Below are 21,173 nucleotides of genomic sequence, written 5' to 3'. Positions count from 1 at the left end.
TAATTGGGGACTGGGGTTGGTCGGATAATTGAAAAGTCGGATAACCGAAAAGTATGAAAAAATCCATTATTAGTGTAGTATATTATTATATCCCATGTAATTAGTATATTAGTATATCGCTATTAACCTACTTCGCGTTGAATTTTCATCGATGTTAAGCCTAACAAAAATTTTTTTAAAATAATAATCGTCGCTATTGTATCGTTAAAAATTAGAAAATTAAGCCTCATTTAAATACTGGCTCCCTTTCATGGTCGAGCCATGTCACTAGCTAAAACGCGTAAAAATACTATTAAAGTAGCCAAGACATAGCCAAATATTGTAGCGCCACATCACTAGCGGACATTTGAATTTGCCGACTAGAACGGTCCGTTAACCAATGTGACGGTTAATCGGGGGGTCGGATAATCGATGCTCTACTGTATATAATGTTCAGAACATCTTTATACATTAATATAGACACCTCTAATTAAAAATGGAGGTGTTAAAAAGGCAAGAAATAAAATGCAGATGATTTGTAAAAGTTATGATCTTCTCAGAACTTCATTGATTGACTGACTGCTGGAAATTCCTATATTGTATCTTACTGAAGTATAAACTTAGAGATCAAGCATGCCCCAGTGAAGAGGAAAAGAGTTATATAGCCAGCTTTTAGACTTTGAATGGGGAAGAATTGTGGAATGCAGGAAGATGGATTATCCCTTCAGGACTTTCATGATACTATATGTTGGCATTGTATATTTATGTTTTTTGTTTTATGATTATTGGTGATAATCTTGCCTGAAGAAGTCATCAATGCAATGTTGAAAGTACTTGCTATTTTTGACACATTTGTTTAAAATATGATTTATGATATTTGTACTTTAAATTTGAATGTAAACAAAAAAATAAAAAATGGAATATACTGATGTAAATAAAAAAATTATTTTATGCAACAATGATTGATTATTATACTTTTTAATAAAGAATTAAGTGTATAAATATATTACAATAGTTTTCTAAATTCAACTCATATATAACTGTATCTGGATAATGATAATTATGTTGTCTTTAAAGTTTTTGTACCCCTTTTGTAAAGGCAAAAAGCCATATCAAATAAATGATTGATTGATTATTATATAATTTTTAATTTGTTATGGCTTTTTGCCTTTACAAAAGGGGTACAAAAACTTTAAAGACAACATAATTATCATTATCCAGATACAGTTATATATGAGTTGAATTTAGAAAACTATTGTAATATATTTATACACTTAATTCTTTATTAAAAAGTATAATAATCAATCATTGTTGCATAAAATAATTTTTTTATTTACATCAGTATATTCCATTTTTTATTTTTTTGTTTACATTCAAATTTAAAGTACAAATATCATAAATCATATTTTAAACAAATGTGTCAAAAATAGCAAGTACTTTCAACATTGCATTGATGACTTCTTCAGGCAAGATTATCACCAATAATCATAAAACAAAAAACATAAATATACAATGCCAACATATAGTATCATGAAAGTCCTGAAGGGATAATCCATCTTCCTGCATTCCACAATTCTTCCCCATTCAAAGTCTAAAAGCTGGCTATATAACTCTTTTCCTCTTCACTGGGGCATGCTTGATCTCTAAGTTTATACTTCAGTAAGATACAATATAGGAATTTCCAGCAGTCAGTCAATCAATGAAGTTCTGAGAAGATCATAACTTTTACAAATCATCTGCATTTTATTTCTTGCCTTTTTAACACCTCCATTTTTAATTAGAGGTGTCTATATTAATGTATAAAGATGTTCTGAACATTATATACAGTAGAGCATCGATTATCCGACCCCCCCGATTAACCGTCACATTGGTTAACGGACCGTTCTAGTCGGCAAATTCAAATGTCCATGTTTGTTATTAAATTTAAATTATAAGATTAAATCTTTGATAATACGACTGTGACTTAATAAATATAACAAGAAAAAAACACCTTTAAAATTCCAGCNTGTTCATTTCTTTTGTATGTCTGACGATCAAAAGACCGCTTGAGATCGAGTCTGTTTATAATTTGAAAGGTAATCTTGTCAGTTGTATATACAAAAGGTAAATTGTTTACAAAATGAGTCTTTGTTTATTATCTGATAAATGTATACTTTTTTCGTCAATTGTTTACGATTGCAGATGCCTTTTGTGTAAAATCCAAGTCGGATGTATGAAAGCTAATAAATGTTCTCGTTAATCTTATCTCATCTTTTGGTTCGTTCACGGTTACAAGAAATCACCACATAGAGTCTCTCGAGTCTCCGTAGATATAAAAAACAGAAATAAATTACACAAAATAAATTGTAGCTATGCGTCGATTCCGCGCGACACATCCGAACATGTAAGCTGAACAATAGTGTAGGGAGAGTGAGTAATCAAGGGTTGCATGGCGCTCAAACAAAAGATGAATCCACGAGATTTGAAAATCGCGTAACTCCGGGTCGTTCAAGTCGGGGTATGACTGTACTGTATATCCCAGAGTACAAACTGGGATCTTTTCTACCAACTTATACAGCTAAACTGGAATCCTGGTGACATTGTCAACATTACGGACAGAGCAGGCATTGATAAGGTGGTCAACGAACTACATAATGTAATACAACGAGCCTACTCTCAGTCCACCACTGTAAAGACGGTCAAATGTACTGCCCCATGGTGGAATCAGGACCTTACTAACCAAAGGAACACTCTGAGGAAAGTGAAAAAGAGGCTTCGGAAAGAACATGACCTCAATAAAAAGCAAGAAATCCGCAATGAGTATACTACCCTCTTTAAAAATTACAAAACTGCCATTAATAAGGCGAGATCTCAGGCTTGGAAAGACTTCTGTTCCAAAGTTGGAAACAAGAACCTATGGAGTACTCCCTATTATGTGGTCACTGGCAAAAAGAAAAAATTACAGATTCCACCTTCTATCAGGATTAACAACGATGAATACGCTAGCTCTATCACTGAGACCTACAGACATATCATTCATGAGCTGTTCCCAGATGATCGACTCGACCAAGACGATCAATATCATAAGGACATCAGGGCCAACATCGAAAAAGACTATCACACTATAAATGATACACCATTCACTATGCTGGAGATTGACAGAGAATTCCGGAGGTTAAAACTGAAGAAAGCCCCAGGCCCAGACTATATTACTGCCAAGATGGCCAAGAATGCATTCCTGGCAATTCCTACAACCTTTTGTACTCTGTTCAACAAGTGTCTTGACATCCACTACTTTCCTACTGCCTGGAAAAGGGCATCCATAAGAGTAAGGGGACTACCCCCACTACTGCTTCGGATTTTAGGTTCATCTTGCTGCTCTCTGTTATTGGCAAAGTCCTGGATGCCCTTCTCATCAACCGCATAATTTTTCATTACGAGCATAACAACATCATGTGTGACAGGCAGTATGGTTTTAGAAAGGGCAAAAGTACAGTAGGAGCGATAGACAATATTAAGACCCAGATTCTTAAAGCTAGGAAGGAAGGCAAACACAGTATCATGGTCACTACAGATTTCAAAGGTGCGTTTGACCATGCCTGGTGGCCAGCCATACTTCATAACTTTAGGAACGACAAGTGCCCCAGTAATCTGTATTGGCTGATGGCAAGCTATCTCTGAGACAGAAGTATCCTGGTGGATTCCGATAGTAATACCCACCACCAAAAGAACATCAATAGGGGTTGCCCGCAGGGTTCCAGGTCAGGTCTGTACCTCTGGAATATTCTTTACAACAGTCTGCTCAAACTACAACTCAATTTACACAGCGATCCCCAGGCTCTTCTCCATGGGTACGCCGATGACACGGTTCTCTTGCTCAGTCATGTCAACCATGAAGTACTGCAAGATAAGATAAACCAGACTCTCTCAATAATATCTGATTGGTGTGAGAAGAATAAGCTCCTAATTAATCACGAAAAATGTCATGCCATTGTTTTCCCTAAAGGCAACATTTTGAAGAAGGGCTTCAGTATCAAGATTAATAATAGAAAGATTAAAAATTCCACTGCTGTAAAATACCTAGGTATTATGATGGACCAAAAGCTGAACTGGACAGAGCACATGCGCTATATCTATGGAAAGGCTGTTAAAGTGGTCCAGGCTCTTAAAACTATCTGCAGGAACTACTGGGGCTATGGTCCTACTACAAGCAGAATTCTTTACACTACGGTGATTGAGCCCATGGTTACATATGGTTCAGAGATGTGGGGCTCCTCCATCTCCAGGGTCCATATTAGGAGGAAACTTCTATCGATCCAAAGATTCCTAGCGATAAACATAGCCAAGTCCTGTAAAACTGCCCCGACTGAAGCCCTGCTTGTTATAAACCATACTCTTCCTATTGATTTGAAAATCTGGGAAATCTACATCAATTACAACANTCATTTGGTTGGGCTCAACATATTTTGGTGTAAATAGGTGATCTGGGTGAGAGTCCTGGTCTTGGTGATGAATTTGCTGAACAAAGTTACTGTCCATGACTAAGTCCTTTTCATTAGGAGGCCAGTTGTAGTCTGCATGGAGGCATGTGGCCTCAAACTGGGTGCGTTGATTTTCATATTTGGTACCAGTACATTTGTATAAGAAATGATTTATGTCATCTTCTTGGTCGTTGTCGATATCACAATTTTTAGAGTTGGTTTTCTGAAAGTGGTAGCAGTAACTTAAAGTTCCCATGCTGGGCGAGGCACTGGGTGAGGTCCTGGGTGAAATGTTTATTATTAATGAATGAATGGAGGGAAAGAATTTGTAACAGTGTCTACCCGTAGTTGAACTGTGCCACTCTTCCTGCCATAGCCTATCAGTGATGTCTTTAATATTCTTATTGATGTGTTTCAGAGGAATCCTACTGTAAATTACTGGTGTATTTGAATCAGTTGCACTTTTAGCTAACTTGTCCACCTGCTTGTTGTCATCTTGGCCCTTGTGGACCGGGATCCAATGAAAACTAACATGGTGTTTGGAATGAATGGCTTCAGTGATTTGGATAAGGTCTAATGCCAACTTGGAGTTGGCAGTTTTATTCTTGAGAATATGCTGTGTAGCTCTGCTGTTTGTGAATATTTCCATCAGTCCTGTATAATAGTTGCTATTTTTTTGGATGTGTTTTAGAGCATTGAACATAGCCCACATCTCTGCTTGGATGACTGTACAATAGTTGGCCATTTTCTTGGAAGTTTGGTAAGTTGTATGGTTATTATTGTTTTTAATTATTATCCTACTGCCAACTCCTTTAGTTGTGAGAGACTCATCAGTGTAAATTTTCCAGTAGTGAGTTTTGTTAAGTTTTCCATCAAAATCCATTTCTACCTCATAACTCCCAACCTCCACTGGGTTACTTGTTGTCGTTGTTTTATCTGAGATGGTATCAATTTCATTATTATATATCTTTTTAATAAAGTCAGTATCGAAGAATTAAATTAAGTAAATTAAGAATGGGGAGGAAGGTCCCCATTCTTAATTTTTAACTTAGTTTCCTTTTCATTATTATTTTTTAGTTTCTCTCTTGTAATATGCCATTCCCACCTTTGCTCTTTGACTTTGAGGTGGATAGGTTTAATGTTGGCAATCACCAGAAAAGCATCTGTAGGTGCAGTTCTATAGGCCTTGCAGACCCTTATTGCTACTTTCCTTTGAAGAGAAAGAAATTTCCTCCTGTTGTGGACATTATCTAGAGCCTTCTCCCATACCTGGACACTGTATAAGGCACCCAGCACTATGGCTGAGATGTAAATCATTTTGGTGTTGTCCAGGGACATCCCCCCAAGTATTCCTGGAGATATGCTGTAGGATGTTGGCCCTTACAATGGCTTTCTTATAGGTCTCATGGATATGGTGGTTCCAGCTTAACTTCCTGTCGAAGTATATCCTCAGATATTTGATCTGCTAGACGTTCTTGATATTTTTCCCATCAATTTTAATGCCAATGGCTTTTTTAAGCTGGCTCCATTTGTTCTTCCTAGTGCAGACCACTGTTTTGCATTTGTTATGGTTTATGTGGAATTTGTTTTGGTGGCTCCAAACATTCACTGTCTCAAGAATTTTGTTTGCCTCATCCCTCAATGATCGCAGTTTTTGTTAGCTATCATGATAAGGGCATCATCGGTGAAGCTTGAATTTTAATATCATCAGTCTCTGGGATTTTTCTGAGCAGGCTGTCAAAAGTCAAATTCCACAGGCCTGGGCCACTTCTGGACCCTTGGAGGCAATCTCTCATGATCTGCTTTTCAACCATTAAGCTATCAGTATAGAAGTTAGCTTGCCTATTAGTAAGATAGTCTTGGAGGAGAGTTTTGATGTTTTGTGGACACTGAATATTGTTTAGGCCCTTGAGAATGCCACCAGAGATGGTCAAAGGCCTTTTGAAAGTCAATCTCAATCAGAATAGCATATTGGTTGTTTTGCCAAGCTTTTTCGATGAAGTGTTTAGTGCTCAGGGCAACCTGGATAGTAGATTTTCTTTTTCTAAAACTGAATTGTCTATTTCACATATGATTGTTATTAAATAAATGTCAATTGATTCTATTAATAATGAGCCAGTTGAGCACTTTACCCAGTCTATGATGTGTTCTAGTTTCACAAGGTGAGTGCCACAGCAACTTACTCCAAAATTGAAATGTCCACAAGTATCAACATGTTGTCCACTTTTGTAGCCCTTTGAAGCAGATGTTTGAAGAGATAAAGCCTGGATTCACTAACACCAGCCAGAAACCAAGAGTGAGCAAGAATAGTGCCATCCTACTTCACCAAAATCTAAAACCAAACAAATTCTTGACTCACAAGGGCAAATTATACAGTACTCCAAAAGAAGCCAGGGAAACACTTGCCAGTATCACATATTCAGATCTTTGCAGCCATGTCATTAGATTTGATTGCACATCAAAATGTCTTATTGCAATATGATTATGCCTCGCCTTGTACTGTCCATGCAACCATTGAGGATCTGTAAATTGTCTTCCACATCCACCATATTAACCAGATATGTTTATATCTTTGGATCACTGTGCAGAAAGACTTTCAGGTCAGATGAAGATGTATGTGAAGTAGCATCGTACATGACCAACAGGATTTTTTCTCGAGAAAACCATTGGATGGCTTTATCATTTTTCTTTGCATTTCATAATGTAACAAACACAATGGAGAATACAAACTTAAGGTTTTTATTTGACTCACTCTTAAATTATGGATGCTCATTAACAATTTTTTATGCCACACTCCTGTCCAAAATCAATATATCTATATATATAATTGAGATGGGTTGAAAGTTGAAATTTAGTACACAGGGTAAGTCATGAGAATATACACTAAGAAGGAATTTTTTGAAATTCCCCTCTGCAGGGAAGAGGGAGAGGATTAAGGCTTAACCTGAAGAATGTACTATTTTAGATGCAGTTTTTTTGCATTTTTGACTGTGTTTTAGTAGGGTATGCCATAAGAATGCACATTAAGAAGGGAGTTTTGGAAATTCAACCCCCTGAGGGAAAAGGAGGAGCGAGTTAGTTTTAGTCAGTATAAAGTGTAAATAATAATGAAGGAAAGTAAATAGTAGCACATATAGTATACATTTTGGCAATTAATAAATATTTTAATAATTTCCACTTTTTGGGTAACCCAAAAACAAAATCCAAAATAAATGAATTCAAACAAATATTTGAATTCATTCCAAATTCGAAATATAATATTCCAAAGAAGTTTTTTAGATTTTAGAATTTAAAATTAATCATTTTATTCAAGTAAGTTAATTCTTCATTATAATGAAACATTTTCTGAATTGGTTATTATTTTATTTTATAGGTTATTTAAATAAAAAAATCTTTTTAAATACTAAAGATTTATTCAGTTAAAATTCAAAAAGTGATTTTAATCATTTTTTCTATTAGATATCTGATAAATAGAATACTGAAAACTAAATTTCTCATAAATTTGACCCTAATCTAAATATATAAAATTACTTGTCCTGACTGATTGGTTCATCATTGCCCAGAGCAAACTGCTGAACCAAAAAAGGTGAAATTTGGTACATAGTTAGGGTATGTCCTGAAAATACACACTAATAAGGGATTTTTGAAATTCCTTGCAGGGGAGAGGAAGAGCATTAAGGTTTAACCTGAAGAACAGCTTCTACTGTACTATTTTAGATACGATTTTTTGTTTTTAACTACTAGTTTAGTCTTCATTGAGTACTTAGATGTATTAAATTGATAACATTTCAGACATTGTTATAAATATTTTTATATATTTCAATTTTTTAACCAAATGTTCAAACCATTTTAAATTTCAATTTGTTATTGCATATTGGTTTGATTATAGAATGATTGCAAACTTTCCAAAAAATTGATCAAATTGAAAACAGTTTGTTTGATTCTCAGCAATTCTCATCATTCTCAGCAGTAGGTGTTATATAACAATTACTATGATTGTTGAAATACTGAATATAAATGGGGTTTGCTTGCAAAATCTGCACGGGTGAAGTTGCAGGTAACAGCTAGTCTTATAATATATTCAAGATAGGTTGATAATAATAATAATAAGCACAGAGCTTAAACGATTACGAGTTGAAAGTTGAAATTTGGTATACAGTTAGGGTGTCATGAGAATGTACTGGTACACAAAGAAGAGATTTTCTGAAATTTTTCCTTTCGGGAGGGGGAGAGGGTTAAAATTATCCTGAACTCGGATTTTACTGTACTATTTTAGATGCGGTTTTTGCAGAAAATCAAAATATTTTTAGACTAATCTAAAAATTCTCTAATTAGTCTCAGAAGAGGATGAACCTAATTCTTGCACCTGGTGAAAACGGGTAAGATCACTATAATCTAATCATCTTAATCTTAGCTATTGTTACTTTTTGCCTGAGCAATGCTGGGCTCATCTGCTAGTAGTTAATACTTAAGAAATTGTATTTGCATTAAATTTTTCTCTCTTTACACTAGAATAACAAGCAAATACCTTACATGTTTAAAAACTGTTAATGGTGGTGAAAAATGCATTGTAGGAAAGGGGAGACAACCTACCTTAGTGTCAAAAAGAATTGCTTACTGGCCATAAAGCTACCTTTCTTTAAATAAGTTGATAAATTATAGCAACAGAATACAGTTTTTTGATTTTCATAAATAAAAATTTGCAAATTTTGCTGGTGCCTATTGCATTTCTATATATATAAAAATGAATGTATGTCTGGCTGTCCATCTGTCCTTCATGCATTACTACACCATTTATCCTATTGCCATGAAACTTTGGGAAGTTGTTTAATATACTCCTGTGAAGGTTTCTGGCATAGTACAATTGCCATGAAACTTTGGGAAGTTTTTTAATACACTCCCGCAAAGGTTTCTGGCATAATACATTTATCCTACGATAGATAGCGCACGTGTATACGAGCATTTCATCGTGAGCATTTCAGCACGGTTAGGAGTTGAAACTTGAAATTTGGTACACAGTTAAGCCGGATGCACACATGTGGCACAGCAAGGAAAAGCGGTGTCGCAAACGCATCTTCGCTGCGCAGCGGCAATCCACTTAAATTTTGGCGCATGCGTTCAGTATTCAAGATGGCAAATGATACTGATATTGTCGCTATCCACATGTTTACAAATTTTGTTTTGTATGGCTTGCTTTATTTAGTTAGAAGATTTTTGTCGAAGATTCAAACAAAGATTTTGGATTAGAGATATTTTCTTGGATTGATAAAGAACTGGTGTACAAAATACGCTTATTCCTTGATAAAGAATACTATTTTGAGTAAGATTCGGTTGTTTTGTTCTTTGAATTAAATTGTATATGACTAGCTGTTACCTGCGACTTTGCCCGCAGAGGTTTTGCAAGCAAACCCCATTTATATTCACTATTTCAACAACCATAGTAATTGTTATATAACACCTATTGCTGAGAATGATGAGAATTGCTGAGAATCAAACAAACTGTTTTAAATTTGATCAATTTTCTGGAAAGTTTGCAATCGTTCTATAATTGAACCAATACCTAATAACAAATTTGAATTTAAAACGGTTTGAACATTTGGTTAAAAAATTGAAATATATGAAAACATTTATAACAATGTCTGAAATGTTATCAATTTAAGGGAAAGTATGGAATCAATTTCAAAAGTCGTTCTTCAGTTTAAGCCTTAATGCTCTCTCTCTCCCCCTGCTGGGGAATTTTGAAAAATCCCTTCTTTGTGTGCATTCCCATGGCGTACCCTACTAATACGCTGTTAAAAACAAAAAATCGCATCTAAAATAGTACAGTAGAAGCAGTTCTTCTGGTTAAGCCTTAATGCTCTCCCTCTCCGCTTGCTTGGTAATTTCAAAAAATCCCTTCTTAGTGTGCGTTTCCATGATCTACCCTAACTGTGTACCAAATTTCACCTCTTTTGGTTCAGCAATTTGCTCTGGGCAATGATGAATCAGTGACTAAGTCAGTCAGGATAAGCAATTTTATATATTTAGATTATTTATGTAGAATATGTGTTAAATTTATTATCTTTTCTCTTTATTCTGATGTTAGTTATCTTGGTTAACCACATCGAACTTTCCGCCATTAAAACACCATGTGATTGTATTTTCTCACGTGACTACCAGACGAACTGTTATTGGCTGATAGAAATGCATCTTGGCGGCGGTTACCACAAAAGACAAAATTCAACCAACTTTTGCGGCATGAGAAAAGCAGCACAAAATCGATTTCTGTGGCGATAAAAAGTGAGGTCATCCTGCCACTTTTCCTTGCCATGCTGCATGTGTGCATCCAGTTGTAGGGTACGTCATGAGAATGCACACTAACAAGGGCTTTTTTGAATCCCCCCCGCAGGGAAAGTGACAGGATTAAGGCTTTAACAATGGAAGTGTTAAGAGAAAGCAACGTGCAAGATTTACAGGCTCAGATGCGGTTATTTGCATTAAATTGAACATAATTTTAGACCCATCTAAAAATTTTCTAATTAGTCTGGAAACAGGGGAACCTAATTCTTGCATTCTGTGAAAACGGGTAAGACTGGCTGTAATGTAATTTATCTTAATCTTAGCTGTCATTACTTTTTGCCCAAGCAACGCTGGGCTTATCTGCTAGTAAATTATAATAATGCATCTACCAAGTTGAAAATAAACAGTTACTATGTATGTACACAAACACAACATACATTATTAAAAAAATGTATGTTGTGTGTGTACATACATGCACATTATCAGACACCACATGCTTTGTGAATTTTGACATTCTGTATATGTTAACAAGTAATAGTTAGGAAGAAGCTAGGAGAAAGCTGCCACTGCACACAACACTGTCAAATAACATTTTACTGAACAGAATAAAGGACAAGACTAAGTATATACGGTCTTATCTGTGAGGAGATTTCTCATCTGACCACAGGATATGCATGATTTTAGGTGGAATTTTTCTATTTGGTTGTAGTTTAAAAGTATGAAACTGTTTAATAAATTTAAACCAGATAAAGACACAAAAATCCATCATACAACTCATTATTACTTTCAGTGAACATTAGCCACTGTTGTCAATTATCTTTGAATAAAAATAATTTCGTAAAGGGAATCTATTCTTGTGATTTTCTGATTTAAAACCATGCTTATTTTTTTTTGTATCTTGAGTAGGGCTCTCCAAGCTTTTGTGAGTTGCTGTCTTTAATTTTGTTGGTCTTTAAAGTTGATAGCCAAATTCCTCCTGCACACTTTATATATTTTGATCATCTCCAAGTTCCATAGATTGGATGTATCCAGGGAAGATGTAGAAGCTTTGCTTGGTCAATGTGTGTGAATGTCATCCCCCAACACGAGTGGATAACTGCCACGGCTTACCTGTTTTTAACAGAAATTATGATGCATTGAGGCTACCTTTATATATACAGTAGAATTGGCAAATGCTTATAATGTGACCTGGTAGTGTTTGTTGTTAGTGTCTTTGTTGTTTTGTAAGTAAGGTTTAGATTGTAGAGCTTCTCCTGAAGGCTACAGATATACCATCGATTCTGGTAGTTTCACTGTGTGTGTTTTAGCTGTTTATTATTGATGCTTCTTAATGAGGCCTTCTTAGATGTTATCTATACTTTTCTGCTATATTGATGATGTATCGAAGTTCTTCCTTCCTACTTTTTTAGCTGGAAGACTGTGAGATATTTTATTAAGTGAATGAAAATCAGCTAGTTTAAATGAGTTTGGGTTGTGTGAATGGGCCAGAATAAAATCGGATGGTAAATTGGCTAAGTATCGTAGTGGATAAGCCAAGTTCTCTGTACATATGATGTCAAAAAAATGCACCTCAATTTGGTGCTCATGTTCCAGGTTGAGAGTAAGTTGATAAAGATTGTTGTTAAAGGTACATAGGAAAGAATGCATTTCTGGTTTAATTTTCCAAATTATTAATATATCATCTACATACCAGATGTAGATTGTATAACCAACATTCAAAAGTAATGTAATGTCTTCCATGCATCTTGGCTACGGCTTCAAGAATAATTTCATAAGTGAAACAACAGAATAAAAAAAATATTCTTTTTAAAGCTGTTACTAGTTTGACTTAGAGAGATAGTTATTCATGTGGAAAAACATTCCAAATTCTGTAGATCCGTAAGATTGAATAATACAGCATACAATTATAAATTAATTGCATTAAAAAATATGCATAATGCAATTGAGAATTTTAAAGTAAATAATTTTAAGTGAATCCTTAATTTTCAACATCAGCAATATGTGGAAATTCACCATTTCCACACACAGATTGGAGATTTAACGAATTTCCGAATCCTGCCGCCCATGCTCTACATGTTACCTGCATAGAATTGATGGCACTTCCTCTTGCGGCCAATACTGTCGGGAATGCATTGTTAGATGTGATACTGAAAGGGTAAGATGAAATATATTTTTTATAGTGGTATTTTTTTAAAATGTAATGACTGTCATTATTCAGGCACACAGTTCTTTCTCGATCTAATATTGAATCTTGGATGAATGCTGTAGCTTTAGTCTTGACTGCTCTTCCAGTAAGTTCACTTACAAAATTTATTTTGAAAGAGGATTTAATAACCATTTATTGACTAAACACATTACTAGGAATCTTACTGGTCTGTTCTTCATGATCGAATTCTAGAAGTAATTCAGAGTCCTCTGCTTTCCATGCCTCTTCCGGACATGGATCCTTTTCAGGTATTTGACTTTTCGAAGAGTCACTGCACCATGACCGAGGTGCAGTGCAGCCATCTCATCGCATTAACACATGCCATCTGGTATCACGCCAGCGTGGGACAAATAAGTGCAGTACTCCCGCAAGTAGTTTTAATGTTAAATTTAGGTATGGATTATTAACATCTTTATCTTACCATTTACATTTACTTCAGATTCATGAGAGAGAAATTAAAGCCTGTTATCAAGACTGAAGAACAGCTGCTGTTCCTCTGCCATTTAGTTGGACCATTCTTGCAGCGTTTTCAGGGTGAAAGATCTCGATGTATAAAGGAGGTATATTTTTAATTTTGTATGTATGGAACAACTAAGTTCACAATTCATTAAATCTTCTATTTGTAGGTGACAATAGAGTTGTATGAAATGCTCGAATTAGTGAGTAAAAATTACGACCAGTTAAAGTATATGGAAGCCATTTGTGATTTACTGTATCCTTAATAATAATAATAATAATAATTAATAATAATAAAACACATCACTTCTGGGTGCAAGCTCTTGGCACAGACATATTATTTACACAGACATAATCAAGTAGCAAATATAATACACCAAGAGCTTTCAAAGAAACACAACTTGGTAGACATCCACAAACTGTACTACAAACACATTCCACAAACAGTATTGGAAAACAACATGCACAAAATGTACTACGACAGAGCCATAATCACAGATAAAACAGTTTACCACAACAGACCAGACATCACACTCATTGACAAACACAATAAAATCACATACATTATAGACATAGCCATTCCAAACACTCACAATGTACAAAACACATGCACTGAAAAAATTAGCAAGTACACAGAACTCGCCCAGGAAATAAGGCATCTGTGGAGGATGGATAGGGTGCTTATTGTACCTGTTGTTCTCTCCTGTACAGGTGTGATACCACACACACTACACAAAAGCCTGGGAACATTAGAATTGAGTAGAAATACATACATAACACTACAGAAGGCCACTATATTGAATACATGCCACATTGTTAGGAAATTCCTGAATACAGACACTGACACACTTATTTAATTTTAGTTTTGTTTTGGTTGCTATGCCTTGACTCTGGTCCGTCATAGTGCACAGCCACTGGTGTGAACCGAGTAAAACTCACTAAACCCAACATAATAATAATAATAATAGTAATACTAAATTATGTAAACACTCACTTACTAACAAACTACATTCATTCATTCAATTTCTACACACTCAGACATTCTTACATTAGTTTATGCTGGGGCAGTCACAGTAGTGACACACCTTGGACTGAAAATACAATTGCAGACAGATACACACAAAACACGATCCTATCACAAGCCTGCCTGGCAGAGAATTGATACACAAATAAATGACATTAGATGGCAATTGGTGGGCTCACACAATACACTAAAAACAACGTAATACCCAAATTAAAGAAACAACTCAAAAACATTTTCAAGAAAATCACAACACACATTACAGAATACATTGAGTCTACATGCTTTGGCTGCGAGTTTTTGTTTTAGTTTATTAAACGATACAAAACATATTCATTATGAAAACAACAAACTAAATTATTTACAAACAAGTTAGTACCAAAACAAACACTGATACACAGTACAGTGGCACACCAATAGAAGAAGAACTCATAACTTATTGGTCTTTGCTTTGGTCCAATGCTGTTACACACAATGCTGATGCAGGCTGAATAGAGGAGGAGAACAAAAACTTGCACAACATACCAACTATGCCCTGTGCTGAAATAAATGTACATGACATCTGCTACGCTGTTAACAGAACACACAACTGGAAGACACCTGGTGTAGACAATATTCACAATTTCTGATACAAAAAATTTACATCACTGCATCAGGAACTAGCTAAACATCTGACATACATAATCATCAATCCACAAGACATGCCAAAACTTTTTACTCAGGGTGTAAAGTACTATATTATTTTTCCGACTTTTCCAACGATTATCGACACGATTGTGTGCCGGAAATAGCCGTTCCCTAACGGGTACTTTACGCGGATTCGCGTTAGTGTGCCAGGCCTGAACTTTAAGTGTGCACCGAATTAAATAATGACCAAGTTTGTCAATAACAAATCAAATATTTAATAAAAGTTCTAGTAATAAACTATATACAAAATTGAATAAATTATTTGAATTTTACTAAATGAAAGTCAATAAGAATCAACCCGACAAAACTCAAATCAATCTATTTTTTAACTTAATTCTATTCCCCTTTGGAATTCGACAAAATATCAAAGACTTAATTTATATACAATAATTCTTATGAATTAAAGATCCTAATCGTCACCTCAATATACTAGGAACCCTTTTCCTCAACTCTCAAGACTTTCTCTAATCTTCGATCCACAAATCAAATAACTTCAAAAGCGCCTTGGAACTATTTTATCCTATCGGACACCTCTCTTTCATTTGCTGCTATGAAGCTCACCAAGCTCGTTGATAAAAGCAGCTCACCTCGTCCATCTTCACTTAAGATTCGGACTTTATACTATAGTTTATAGTTTGTAAAGAAAAGGCCTTAACTCAATGGTATAGCCAGAAGGAAAGGAAGAGGGAGGGATGGAGATAGGGTGGGGAGTGGGTGGGAATGGGAAGGAAAAGAGCGAAGGGGATAAGAAGAGAATAAGGGCACCAGCCGCAAACCGTCCGTACGAAGGGGACAATTTACGAATAACGTGTATGGATTAAAAGAATGCGTGAAGGATAAAGAGAGTAAAGATGGTGTCGGACTTTATACTGTGAGGTGACGTCACAACTCTGAATGTGATCACTTCCCTCATTTACATACTTATTTGCTAACAATAAACTTTTTCTATTTGTCTGGCAGCCTATTTTCCGACAATACTCGCTAACCTTTTACATTATTCTTTTTGACAATTTTCGGGATGTTTTTATTCTTTAAGGTTTAGCGAGTCCCTAAGTTGTACTGGTGGGGTCTCCCCCCTTTTCTCGGTGCGGACATACTTTTTTCCGCTCGGGAGCGCAAGGGTGCACGAGTTTTTTCTACGGCACTTTTCTCTCATTGGTGAGTTGGTTTCTCTTCTATTTTTAAGTTTCTAAGGTGAATGGTGAGGAAACCTTCGTCCTAACAAAACATAAGTCCCAAANCTAAGTTGTGCTTGTGGGGTCTCCCCCTTTTCTCGGTGCGGACATACTTTTTTCCGCTCGGGAGTGCAAGGGTGCACGAGTTTTTTCTACGGCACTTTTCTCTCATTGGTGAGTTGGTTTCTCTTCTATTTTTAAGTTTCTAAGGTGAATGGTGAGGAAACCTTCGTCCTAACAAAACATAAGTCCCAAATAAAAGTAAATAAAAATAATGCTTGGACTTGGTTCCTTACAAGGGCATCACCTACATGAAACCTAAAAACAACAACACCACAAACCCCACACAACACAGATCAATTACATGTCTTCCAACACTCTACAAATTATTGAAAACATGTATCACAAACAAAATATACAAACATGTTGAAGAACACAACATTCTTACAGAACAACAAAATGGTTGGCATAGAAATCACAGGGGATACAAAGAACAGTTACTCATTGATTCAGTCATTCTACGGCAAGCACACAAACAACACAGAAACATACACATGGCATATATAGACTACAGAAAAGTATTCGACAGCGTTCCACACAGTTGGCTGCTACATATTCTACACATGTACAAAATACATCCATCACTCATTGCATTCTTCCAAAACACTATGCAGCACTGGAGAACAACACTACATCTCAGGGTTAGTAACACTTCCATACAAACAAACAAAATATTCATTAGGCGAGGAATTTTTCAAGGACATTCCTTGAGTCCTCTCTGGTTCTGCCTAGCCCAGAACCCATTATCCAACATGTTAAACAACTCGCATTACGGCTACAATATCAGACATGGAAAAACAACACAGTTTACACTGTCACATCTCATGTACATGGATGACATAAAGCTTTATGCATCCACACAGAAACAACTTCATCAACTCTTACACATCACACATTCATACACTAAGGACATACAAATGGAGTTTGGCTTAGACAAATGCAAAACACTTCACATAGATAAAGGAATCCTGAAGAAAGAAGAGTTTGCACTTAGAAATGGAGACGTTATTGAATCCATGGAAGAGGATGAATTCTACAAGTATTTAGGATTCCAACAGGCCAAACTAACAGAACATACACAAATAAAGCAAAGATTAATTAAAGAATACCAAAGTAGGTTAAACGCTATCCTCAGAAAACAGTTAAATGCAAAACACACAGTTAAAGCAATAGACACATATGTCATCCCAGTACTCACATACTCTTTTGGAGTTATACATTGGACTCGCACAGATCTCGAGCAACTCCAAAGGAAAACAAGAGCAACACTTACTAAGCATAAACAACATCACCCTAAATCCGCCACAGAAAGATTAACCCTTCCACGTAAAGAAGGCAGATGTGGCCTGATTGACATAGTTATCCTTCACTACAAACAAATGCAGTCACTACGAGAGTTTTTCTACAAGAAACAAGAAACATCAAACATCACAGTTACATAAAGCAGTAACTCTAGCAGACTCAAATAACACACCATTAAACTTACACTCACAACATACAGACATGTCACAACATATAAAAAGCATAGACAACATTAAGCAATCATGGGCTGAAAAGGCTCTCCATGACAGGCATCCTTACGACCTGGCCCAGGATTTTGTTGACAAAACTGCGTCAAACAGCTGGTTAGATCAGGGATGCCTCTTTGGGGAGACGGAAGGATTCATGATTGCCATACAGGATCAGGTCATAAATACTAAAAACTACAGAAAAAACATACTCAAAGATACAACACTCACAAATGACACATGCAGAAAATGTCACATCATGCCAGAAACTATACAACACATCACTTCTGGTTGCAAGCTCTTGGCACAGACAATTATTTAAATAGACATAATGAAGTAGCAAATATAATACACCAATAGCTTGCAAAGAAGCACAAATTATTAGACATCAATGAACCATACTACAAATACATTCCACAGACAGTATTGGAAAACAACACGCACAAAATGTACTACGACAGAGCCATAATTACAGATAAAACAATTTACCACAACAGACCAGACATCACACTCATTGACAAACAATAAAATCACATACATTATAGATATAGCCATTCCAAACACTCACAATGTACAAAACACATTCACTGAAAAAATTAGCAAGTACACAGAACTCGTCCAGGAAAGAAGGCATGTGTGGAGGATTTAAAGGGTGCTTATTGTACCTGTCGTTCTCTCCTGTACAGGTGTGATACCACACACACTACACAAAAGCCTGGGAACATACAATTGAATATAAAAACATACATCATACTACAGAAGGCCACTATATTGAATACATGACATATTGTTAGGAAATTCCTGAATACAGACACTAACACACTTATTTAATTTTAGTTTTTGGTTGCTATGCCTTGACTCTGGTCTGGCATAGTACACAGCCAGCAGTGTCAACCGAGTATAACCCACTAAACCCAACATAATAATAATAATTATATTAAAAGCAAGAATGTTATTTTAGCAAAGTTTCTTAACCCAAAGTTATCACATTAAATACATGTTTACCGGAGACGTTGTTAAAAATGACGTGGAGCGCAGCATCCGGACTCTAAAGCCAAAATTACAAATGAGGTTGCGATTTGTAACTCACCTGAACATAGAAGAAGTTACCGTCACGTAAAAATTTTTTATAACAGAAGAAACATATAAATAACAATTGCAACTTGATATATTTTGTAAAATGTGTACACAGTCTTGAAATAAAAATTTATAATCATGAGCATTTAAATTAGCTTTTTGTTATGAATTCAATCAAAAAACAAATATATAATTATTTGTTGATTAACAAATGAATGTTCTGTTAGTGAAATCTCCAGGCTTGTTTATTATAGATGCAAGGTATTCTAAGAAAACAAACATTTTAAATATGCACACCTGAGAAAATAAAACTTGCATTCTTTTAATTGTAAGATATAAAGTAGTAATTCAAAATATTTCTCCACATTATTGATCATACATAGTTCATATTTCTAGAAAGTGTTGTTAACACATGGAAAAATTTGTTTTCAAAGACTTTTTCCTGCAACATTCCATCTATCACAAATTTGTAACCATTTTTTCCCCTTTTATTATCCATCTTGTTTTCAGCCTTCTGTCAACTGCAAGCCAATAACCAACAATTACATTGTAAGTTGCTAGAATCTCCAAAGAGGAGAATATTTGGGTAATGTTCTACAACATACATATTTTTTTGTATTGGCAACAAAACATTATTAGGGAGTGAAATGAACTGTTGAAGTTGGATGTGTCAAGTGGCAGTTTTAGTTTTGTGTAGAAACACATGCCAATCTGAATGATACTACTACTACTACTGTTACAAGTATTGCAATTTCTTGATGTTATAATTAGCTGTAATTACAATTGAAGTTGAAAACTGGTATGCAATTTAGAAGGCATATGGTCAGACATTATTTCTCTCTATTACTTTTGATTTATTTTTGTTAGAAATTCACTGCACATATAATTATAAAATAAGCAAAATGAGATGGAACCTCTAAACTACATTCAATATAAAAAATAACAACAACGAGCAATTATTTATTGTGACATTGTCACAATGCCAGGCTGCACTTTTTAATTTATTTAATTAAAAATATATGTTCTTTACGTTAAATTTATTAGTAGTGTCTTGCCTCTTTACATCATACTTCCATTAACAATAGAGTCGTGCTGGTCATCTATTTACTGCTTTTGTATCTGGTTTCAGATTTCTTGTATCTATCTTTGTTCTCGAGATTAAGAAAAGATGAACGGACAACAGTGGGAATTTATAGGTCTAATTTTTTGAAATTGCAGCCCAATAATAATACAGTGGCTCCTCATTATATCACTCATTTGGGTATATTATTCTATTTTTCCTTCCAAATGTAAAAGCACTTTAGTCAATAGTTTTTTAAAAATAGTTGCCATTGAATTTCTACCAGCAAAGAAATATTACCTTATTCCAATCATCGGCATTAAAACTACAATTGTACAAAATATGACCCATAAATAAAGCGAGTCGGTACAAAGATAAAAAATAGGCAAAATGGGTGGATAGAAACATGATACCTCAGTTATATTACATCATCTGATATATTTATTGCTCGTTCAGTTTGCCTCCCAACATGTGTGACATAGTCAGGAACTACTGTAATAATCATTGGTCAACAGAAGTCAAGCTTCCTCATAAGGTAATATACTATGGATTAATGAAACATTCTATTGGATGGCATAACTATTATAATCTAATTACTGTTTATAAAATGGTTATCAGTAAAATAAACTTTTGTGTGCATTTAAGAACTTTCCTCCATCTTTGAGCATACTTAAATTATTTAAATTTAGAAGTAAACAATTTAACATTTACCAGCTGTTAAACATTCCTCTAAGGCAAGCAAAAGCATTTTTTAAATCAGATTTCTTTGAAGGATGGTGTTGAAAATCATCAGTGAGAAGAGGCAAAAGTTTAAACAGAGTATTCTAGTGCTGGCCAAGATTTCTAAAAATTATCTGGAGCTATATTCTGAAAAACATATATAATTAATGAACTGGATGCCTGCTTGACATCCGATTTGTCTCGAGTCACCGTTGTAACTTTTAGTATTCTTCCACAATGTTTTTAGGTGTCTTCACTTGTAACATAAGCTCTGATACTGCGGGAATGTACACACACCGCTTTTGTATGTTGTTAAGCTTAGGAGCCAAAATTGGATGCCTCCCATTGTAGAGGCGTGGAAGTGCAACATTGCTTCTCAGAAGCCTTCCTCTCTTCCTGTAGGGCCCATGGCATTGTAAGTGATCCAATGAGCATTGCCCTTGGTTTTTCCTCAGATATTTTTATTCTTGAAGCTTTCTGCGGTC

The 21,173-nt window shown here is 35.2% G+C and overlaps 1 protein-coding gene across 1 annotated transcript in view; it reads left to right on the top strand.

Moving 5' to 3' along the window:
* The window catches only part of LOC111624235 (mediator of RNA polymerase II transcription subunit 23-like), a 92,324-nt gene extending 72,415 nt beyond the window's left edge, over nucleotides 1–19,909 (top strand). The window contains exons 18-24 of the mRNA XM_023367050.1: nucleotides 2,537–3,286; nucleotides 12,704–12,873; nucleotides 12,937–13,009; nucleotides 13,080–13,291; nucleotides 13,364–13,484; nucleotides 13,551–13,636; nucleotides 18,813–19,909. Of these exons, the coding sequence (XP_023222818.1) occupies nucleotides 2,537–3,286; nucleotides 12,704–12,873; nucleotides 12,937–13,009; nucleotides 13,080–13,291; nucleotides 13,364–13,484; nucleotides 13,551–13,636; nucleotides 18,813–18,951 (1,551 nt within the window). The 3' untranslated portion in view covers nucleotides 18,952–19,909. The remainder of the gene's footprint in view (nucleotides 1–2,536; nucleotides 3,287–12,703; nucleotides 12,874–12,936; nucleotides 13,010–13,079; nucleotides 13,292–13,363; nucleotides 13,485–13,550; nucleotides 13,637–18,812) is intronic.
* Nucleotides 19,910–21,173: the final 1,264 nt, after the last annotated feature.

This window comes from Centruroides sculpturatus, unplaced genomic scaffold (genome assembly GCF_000671375.1).
Source record: "Centruroides sculpturatus isolate CEXI.00-Female unplaced genomic scaffold, Cexi_2.0 scaffold61, whole genome shotgun sequence".
Taxonomy (NCBI): Eukaryota; Metazoa; Arthropoda; class Arachnida; order Scorpiones; family Buthidae; genus Centruroides; species Centruroides sculpturatus.
Note: the sequence above shows the minus strand (reverse complement) of the source record. Positions and strands in the feature narration are given on the sequence as shown.